General features: G+C 39.8%; 1 protein-coding gene across 1 annotated transcript in view; it reads right to left on the reverse strand.

Annotated features, from left to right (window-relative positions):
- LOC106963472 (arf-GAP with GTPase, ANK repeat and PH domain-containing protein 3-like) overlaps positions 1–7,467 on the reverse strand; it is a 99,696-nt gene extending 92,229 nt beyond the window's left edge. The window contains exon 1 of the mRNA XM_015058402.1: positions 5,423–7,467. Within this exon, the coding sequence (XP_014913888.1) occupies positions 5,423–6,992 (1,570 nt within the window). The 5' untranslated portion in view covers positions 6,993–7,467. The remainder of the gene's footprint in view (positions 1–5,422) is intronic.
- Between the last annotated feature and the right edge of the window lie 1,580 nt (positions 7,468–9,047).

The following is a 9,047-nucleotide window of genomic DNA, read 5'->3' on the forward strand; positions in this document are numbered from 1 at the left end:
TCCTTTTTTTTCCTTTTCCTTTTGGGTTAACAAACAGCGGGGGGGCACATTTTGGGGGGGTCATTTTTTTTTTTTTTTTTTTTTTTTTGAGACAGCATTTGAACATTTTCCCATTTCGTCAACCAACAACTACAATGTGTTTTTACTGACCAATACAAGAGTTTGTAAAATTGTGAAGTGGTTTACAAAACATTTTCCCAAATAGAACTATGAAAAGAGTGATATGCATATCTATTCAGTTCCATTTATCATAATAACTGAAGAAAGACCACTGCAAGCAATTGCTTTTAGAGGTCACTTAATTAATTAAATATAATTTATATTTTTCTATACATGTGTACAATGTCACGATACTTTGAGCTGAATGCTCATCTATATGTGTTTGCTAGAGAATATTAGTGAACAAGCAGTGTGAAGACCAAGAAACAAACCACAGAGATCAGGGAGAAAGTTGTGTGTAAAGCAAAGTTATGTTTTAAAATGTTCCATGGAGCACTGTTCGATCCATAATCCAGGCTGGGCAAGAACTGAATTAAAAATATGTTGACAGGAGTATTAGTAATGACTCCACAAATCATCCCTTTACAGAGAAGTTTCAAAAGGAAAGCCATTGTTGGAAAAAATAATACATTGCAAGTCATGTTTGCAGTTGATCACACAGTACACTTGTAGAAGATGAGACAAAAAAATAACTTTTTGGATTACATGCAAAATGCTTAGTGGCAGAAAAAAAAACAAACAAAAAAAAACTATCACTGCACATCTCTGTTATATGTATATAGGTATCATGAAAGAGGATAATTTTTTTTCAACAGGGACAGGGAAAATGTGCAAAGCTAATTGATGGATATAATAATATGCAGCTAACAGAGTTAGCTGCATATTATTATAGATTTTATAGATTGGGACATAGGCTCACATTCTAACAGAATAATTACTAAATATATAGTTGGGTTTTCATGTAATGTGATCAACATGGAAATTGACGTTTACACATGTTCTCCAATTATTTTATTGTGTTTGAACTCTAAAAATAGTTTAAACACTATTTTGAACTAAAGTTCACTATTTTGAACTATTGTGTTCAAAATATAGTTCAAAGGGGCCAATATTTTTTGGTCCCTTTATAAAGCAGATAGAGATGTACCTAAAATCTCCTGCAGCTATATTTGGAATTAATGTCCGTCACATATATATCTGTTTAAACAACTGGTCTACATAGAAATCCAATGAAAACAATGAAAAACAACTTACCTTTACCAAGTGAAAAACGCTAGATTAGATGACCAAGTATTTTTTCCTCTACCTTAGACATTTCTCAAGAATTCACAAGATACTCTTCCTCAGCAGACAGCTCTATCATTGAGGAGAGATACAGTACAATTACTACTAAAATAAAGAGCTCTAATTGAATCCTTGTGCTCTTTGTTACATCATCCTTTAAATATGATCATCCCCACATTGCTGTGTCCCAGAATGCCAAGGGAAACAGAGAGCCCCATAATTTCTGATGCCAACAGAGGACACACGGTTTCTTTGTCTCTCTCTCAGGAAAACTATGTTGCCGACTAACATGAGATGTCCTCCGAGTCTTAGGACTCCGAACTACAGCTGCCCTATTTTTTTTTCCACTTTCACAAGGGTAGATAATTTAGCAGCAAATTTGTGCAAATGCTTGTTATGAGTGTGCATGTGCACGTTTGTGTGTGTGTGTGTGTGCGTGTGTGTGTGTTTGTGTGTGTGTATATTTATACTGTGGAACATAAGTGGGTTTTGGAATGAGAGAGAACAGCTCTGAGGTCTACACTTACACACTGACTTTCCAACCAGGCCATTCCGCCATCAGAAATTACAGGCTGAGAATTCATCATGCAAACTACTTCAATCGCTTGCCAACCTCAAGACCAAGTTTCTCCGTCTGGCTTCTTTTATCACGGTGTCCTGTCCAAAATTGGCCTGTAGCATCTTTCTTCTCCGTGCTGTTTTTCAAAAATACACATCCACTGACAAAATAACCAAGGAATGCTCTCATCTACTGGGATGTATTCCCAAAACGCAACCTGTAATTTCTCTCAAAGGGGACAGATAAGTAGCAAACACAATTATGCATGGCCAGTCTTGAGGAGTCTGGAGAACCAACTTTACTTAAAGCTCATCTAGCACTTTCCAGACACAGATCAGTCAGTTCTCTGGAAATACACAGACTATTCCATTTCAGATAACATTAACATAACATTAGCAAAAGTTATTTTTTAAGACATGATTTTTCAACAGCTGTCTCAGGTTTTATTGTTAAAAAGAAAATCCATCAGATGCTACAAGCAGCAATCAGTGCAAGAAAGCCAACTACTATTAATCAAAAATGAATATGAAATTATTCAAAACCTTACACATGTACAATGCCTCACAAAAGTTTTCATACTCGGATTTTTTTTTCATCGTGTAACCACCAAACTGCAATGTATTTCATTTTGATTTTATTTGGCTGGAAAGAGTAGTCAACACCAGCAGACAAAAGAGTGTGTTATGTATATTTTAAATGCAGCACAAGTGAGTCAGTGGCTGAATTTCCTCCCCAACTTGCCAAACAAATCAAGAAGAAAGATTTTAAGAACCAGTGATGCATTTTAAAAACAATATCCTCAGCTTTCAAGATCTTACACAACTCTGTTCAATCCAACATCGATTCAGTTGAGTTCAGTTTATTTATATTACACCAATACACAATAAAGGAATCGCAACATAACAGCAAACCATCCAAAACATGGACAGGCTAGAGTGAGAACCACGCAGCATGTCTCACAGCAAACACATAGAAGAATGTTGTTTGGGTCAGAGGAGGCATACATTTTACATTTTAGCCTCCATGCAAAACAATATCTGTTTCCTACTGAAAATGCCATCCTCAGGGTAAGATATGGTGATGTATTAAGCTGTGGGGATGTTTTTGTTCAGCAGGTGAGGAAGATTTACGGAGAGAAAATATTGCAAGAAAACCTGTTGAAGGCTGTAAAATACCTGAATTGAGGTACTGGCTTGCAACAACCCTAAAGCTGCAGCCAAAGCAACAATAGAATGGTTTAGATAAACATATTAGTCAGCCTATGTCTATACCCAAATTTTACTTAATATATGTATGACTACTTGAGATGGTGTTCATAAAAGGTCTGTAATCTGAGTGAATTTGAGCTGTAGTTTGAAAAAAAGAAAAGAAAGGGAAAACAAAAACCATATTGCTCTAAAGCAAAGCTGGTAGAGACATACCCCAGAAACATTGTAGCCCTAAATGCAGTAAAAGATGGTTCTACAGAGTACTGACTAAGGCTGGCAGAATACCTTTTTTTCCAAGGAATTTTGAATTATTTGTTTAAAATATCAAAACTGCATTTTTTTGCTCCCACTTTACAATGATCCACTACTTTGTTAGTTTATAAAAGCACAAAACAATAGATTGAGGTTTATGTTTAAAACATGACAAAATGTGAAAACAATGAAGAAGACCTTTGAATAAAAACGGAAGCCTAAGTGTTAAAAAGAGCTCAAACTTTTTTTCCTGAAACTGTTTCAGAACAGAAGGATCCAGGTATCCTAGCAAACAAAAGTTACAAAGAACAAAATGTACTCTAGCTGAGATTTGCAGGGACAGACGCTGAAAGACGAGTTGCAGCCACTTGGCAGATTTCTTCGCTTTGCATATTTTACATGTGATATTTCAACATTTCACTTACTCCATAGCCCCTGCAGCAGTGCAGCATTGTCACCGTGTTAAGAGTTTATGTTCAGAACATAACTACCCACTGTGGAATTATTTCTTCCTTTTTAATTTGCAGACTTGGAAGCAGGGAGACAGAATCAAAAGGCAAGATGAAGTTAAAACAGGAATCACTGTTGGCAGAAATTTACAGGGAGTGATATCAAATGAGACAGCAGAGGGAATTCCATCCTCATGAAGAGCTTTTATGTCAGATTCAGGAAAAGCATACATGGATCTACACAAAGTCAAGGGGAATTTTCTTCAAAGTGTTCAAAAGTCAGCATGCGTTTGAACAAATCCCTATCACAACTCCTGGTAGGGTGTTGCTTTATATATTCCGATCTTAAATAGATATGTGCACTGCAGACTGTGTCAGCCACTCGAAGACCCCTGTGGAGCCTCTTGTCTCAATGCATGGCCCACTGATCACTGCTCGGTACGCAGGTACGACAGAGTTGCTTTGTTCATCCACAAATAGGGGTGGGGGGTGGGGGGCCGGAGACAGCACCACACTCACCTAAAGTCCCTTCCCCCTAAACCTCACTGTGTGTATGTGTTCGGTTTTAGTCGAACTGGGCTTCAGCTTTCTGGATTTAATTTAAGAACAAGCACTTAGGCAGGTAGCGACAGGCGCCGAGTCCCGCCCAGGGCATTGAACACTCAGCTTTGCTCAGGTTGATCGGCGCACCTACATTCCTGATGCCTGACTGAGGCTGTGCTGGAATAAATGGTCAAACACTGACTGTCAACCCACCACAAATGTGTAAGTATCCGTGGTAACATTTCATGGGAGAAAACAAACAAAGGAGTTCAACAGGGCACTTTAAGTACTTTGTATAACCTAAATATATTGCTTCAGTTTTTGACATAACGAGTGGGTTAACATCGGATATATGATACCTCATGTCAAGGAAGTTCATTAGTCATCACGGTCTAATTTTGTCTTCAGAGAAAAGTTGGAAGTACAAGTTCATGTACAGGAAGCAACAAATCTTAAACTGGAGCCATTAATACAGAAAGTTACAAACAGTTGCCTCTTTTCTGGCTGCTCTTTCAGACCACTGGACAAACACACTCCACTGTCAGAGTTAACCTTTAAACACTGTGCTTAAGTCGTTTTCTCCACTCCCCATCATTATTGCATGTAAGCCCTCCTAATATAGCTCTGCAAGACTGCCAAATGCATCCTCATTACTGCTACTGACTGTTTTAATGTGGCTGCTTTAAGCTGCATTTCCGACAGAGTGTTATCAAGAGATAGTGCGGTACACCGCCCAGCTGCCTCACTCTTAAACAAGCTAGGTTGCATTCTGGTTTGATTTTATTTTACTTTCCTACCCATTTACTCAAGATTTAAAAAATCTTCTATACGCAATATGTAAAAGCTATGAAAGAGTGTACAAAGAGGAGGGCTACCCATGAAAAACAATGGAAAGATGAAGCACCCAAAATAGAATTTTAAGAGGACTCTCTGGCAGACATTTTTGAACCCCATCCAAACTTACAATTCCCCACATGTTTCTCATTTGCTTGTCCACATTGGGGGAAAATGGAGAGGGGAAGTACCCTTCTGCAATTCTGAAAGCTGTAACTTTCTTTGGAGTGAATGATGGTCTATGAATGGAGAGTGGAGCAATAAAAGAATATCCACACTCTTGCAGGACTTACCTTGACCTTTGTGGTAGTCTGTGCCTGCCAGAGTCTCTATGGTGATTGGCTGTGCCTTAGTATTCCCAGGTTGGGGATGCTGGCCATTGTCTTTGTTATGGGGCTGCTGGGATTCACATTTTGGCTGCTCTTTCCTCCTGAAATGTCTGGCTATGAGCTGCCACAAGCTTTGTTCTTCCTGCACTGGTTTGGAAGATAATTTTGTAGGACACAGGGGTACCTCCATTACCTTGGTTTTCCCCCTGCTCTGGTACTGAATGTACTGCATGCCCCCATCGTCTGTGGGTTCACATGAAGCTGGGAGCGTTTTTCCTGTGAGATACGAGAATGGCCGTGGAGGCATTGTTGTCTCCTCTCCAGAATTATTAATTTGAGAGTACTCCCTTGACTCCCCCTCAAGCCCCAGATTGACTTTCTCACGTGGCCGAGTCCTCCTGATTCGCAAACTGAAGCTCCGTTTTAGAGAGGTCAGTGTAGTTTTGGAAGCATCGGATTTGTTGGATTTTATGAAAGATGCAGTATCCTTGTCCGTGTCTTTATTCCTATCTTGAGATGTTTTCCCAAACAGTTTCCAACGAAAGCCACCTTTAAAAAATCCTCCTCCATTATTGTCTGTGCGGTTACAGTTTGTTTGGCTGTCAATATAATCATCAGAGCCTTTCTTTCGTAGTTCCAATACCGTCATGCTAACAGGCCTGGGTTTCCCTGTCCTTTGTCGGGACCGGAGAGGCACATCTGCAGATCCTGATGACCTTTGAGCCAACACAGAGTTGAGGCCATCTACTACCCACAGTTCAGACTTCCTGCTCCTCTGCTGCTCGTTATTTTGCAAAACTCCTTCCCCTTTGCAGAGGTCATGGGGCTGCTGTTGTGACAGAACCGGGCCCTGGCCTGGCAAAATACAAAAACTCCTTGGCCTCCCAAGCAGCCTTTCTTGATCCAGGTGAGAATCTCTTTGCTGCTCAACTGGGTTGCCATACATACTCATCGTTCTCCTGCTGAGCAAGGCTTCATTCTGTTTCGGCCTCCGTAACACGGCCCGCGGTAAAGATCTGTCCTCTTCAATGGTGGCATGACCCCCGTGGACCAGCCTTTCAACACGTACGGTGACGGAGCATGGCGGTGAACTCTGAATATGTTGCTTCTGGGTATCCGCCTGAGCTGTTAACTCTACCATATCTCTATTGCATTTTGAGTTCTTACAGGGTTGTTTCAAAAACCTGTCTGTCTTCATTTTTCTCTCCACCTCCTCCTCCAGAATTACCTCCTCTTTGGAACTTCCATGTCTGCTCGTGCCACTCAGGGAGGGCCAGGTGCCGAGTTTCTGTCGTGCTCTGCCCGGCCTTGGGCTGTTCTCCATTGGCACAAGATTCATTAGCTCTCCTTTTAGGTGGGTATCCTCCACCATGCTGTTAGTGACCCACCCCATGTTGGGCTCAGACGATGCTGCATCTCTCTGTGTTTTCTTCAGGGTAATTGAAAGATGGTAAAACGTTATCCCCTCCTGCTGTTGACGTTCAGTGGCACTCCTCGGGGTCACATCCACGGTTCCACTGCTAAGGAATAGCATCACCCTTGAATCAAACAGATCCACACATATTTTTTCATTCACACACTAAAATAGGCATGAAAGACTGGCCACTCTGCCTGGGAGCTGAAAGTCGCTTCATAAAGTCCTTCATTGAAGCCTAAATTCCTATGCCAGGCATAATCCTTCACCTTTGACATGGAAAAAAAAAAGAAAAAAAAACTTCAAACAAGTTAGTGCAATGCCTCACTGCCACCTGCATCCTCTGGCTCCTTTACTAAGCAGACTCCCAAAGGATTTTTCACTCTCCAGCGCCGGTACCTGTCCAGCGTAAAGGATTGCCCAAAAGAAAAACAAGTTCTTTAAGCAAGACATATTTGGAGCAGATAAAAAAGAAACTTGAATCATCCCCCTGTGTTCTTCATCCGTCTTTGTTTGGCAAGTTTACGAACCGTGAGCACTGCTTGCAGTTGGTGCAGACAAACCCCTTAATCTCTGAGTTCTTGCCATGTAGAGCATGAGGGAGTGTGTCTGTGTTTGAACTTTCAGCTGCCTTCCAACCCCTGGGACACACGGAAAACAAGGAGTGGATCCCAGGAGCATTGAACACACCCTCCTTCTTTCTCCAGAGCTGGCAGAAACCCTGGAGATAAAACTAAGCATGAGAGCAAGCGACACATGAGCTGGTGTAATCAGACAACACTCCACAACAAACATACATGGATAGACGCTTTGTGTTCTTCTGGTCGCTGGCAAAGCACAACAAAGACTGATTCATGTCCATGTTTAGTGGAAAGATGGAGAATAAAGTATAACAAACGGTGATATACTTTGCACATTTCTGCGTGTGTGTTTTACCAACTGTACATGATCTGTATAAATAAATGCTAATACACACGTACTGCTTAGGGTTTGCACACCAAATTGTGATAATTTTAACAAGATTTACTTCTGCATCTTTGGAAACCTGTGTCGGTAACATGGACCAACCATAAACCACAGAGCAGGCTTCAGGTGTCTCTGATTGCAGCCTACACTCAGTGGGAGAGGCTTAAGCCTAATTCCAAGATTGGATGACAGCTATTTATGGTGAGGAAATTATTCTTTTTAAAGCACTGACAGTAACTGTGCAGGAAATGCTGCTGTGGGCATCATATAAATTATGCTCTGTGCATTGCAACATGACAACATGATTTTAATTCACCATATATTTAATTAAGTTTGAAGACAGAGCTACCTAAATAGAGGGGCAATGAAATTATCCAACATTTTAATTTCTTACCTTAATTTCATAATAGTGCATTGCTTCATTTAGTATGCACAAAGCTGTGCGTTACAAAGATAATTGCAGGATGATAAAGCCAGGTAACTGCTGTAATTACTGCATGGACAGAGCTGGAATGCTGCCCCTCTGTGGTCAATTACAGAACAGATTTAATAATACAAGGGGATGAGAAATCTATTTACATAAGAGTTATCAATTAGGTACAAGTTTACTAGGAAAACCCTACAATTCCACCAAAATACCCACACAATCCTGCATAATATAAAAAAAAATTCTATATCTAATTTAAAATAACTATTTATCTGGTTCATTATTGTTGTACTGCCATAGTCTTTAAAGTGCAGTAGTACAATATATGGACTTTTCAGTCTATGTGTTATGTATATAGCTCTACCCTGGCAATTGTCTGGAATATAGGTGTTATGATAAAGGTAGTTTCATATTTATTGATACTGCACACATTATTGTAAAACTGTGTTCATGTATTCCATTTTTAGCAAATTTGAAGTAAAAAAAACACCTTCTTTCAGAAATCTGAGCTGAAAAGTGGGAGGTTTCTACTATTTTGTCTTTTTTATTAACTTAGACAATTGTTGCCTTGTGGTTTAAAGTCCAAAAATGATTTTGACCTCAGATGTCTGAGAAAACTTTAACTTGATGCATTTTTAAAAGGTTTTACATTTCTTGGGAGAAACACAAGACAGTGAAAGAATAAAAGTCAAACAAAAGGTAAAACATTACAAAATAATAATAAAAATAGACAGCGCATAATCTGATAGAAATAAGAGGCTTTATTCTCCCACATTTGGCAG

The sequence above is a fragment of the Poecilia latipinna genome, unplaced genomic scaffold (genome assembly GCF_001443285.1).
Source record: "Poecilia latipinna isolate Pla-1442-1.1 unplaced genomic scaffold, P_latipinna-1.0 Scaffold1538, whole genome shotgun sequence".
Lineage (NCBI taxonomy): Eukaryota > Metazoa > Chordata > Actinopteri > Cyprinodontiformes > Poeciliidae > Poecilia > Poecilia latipinna.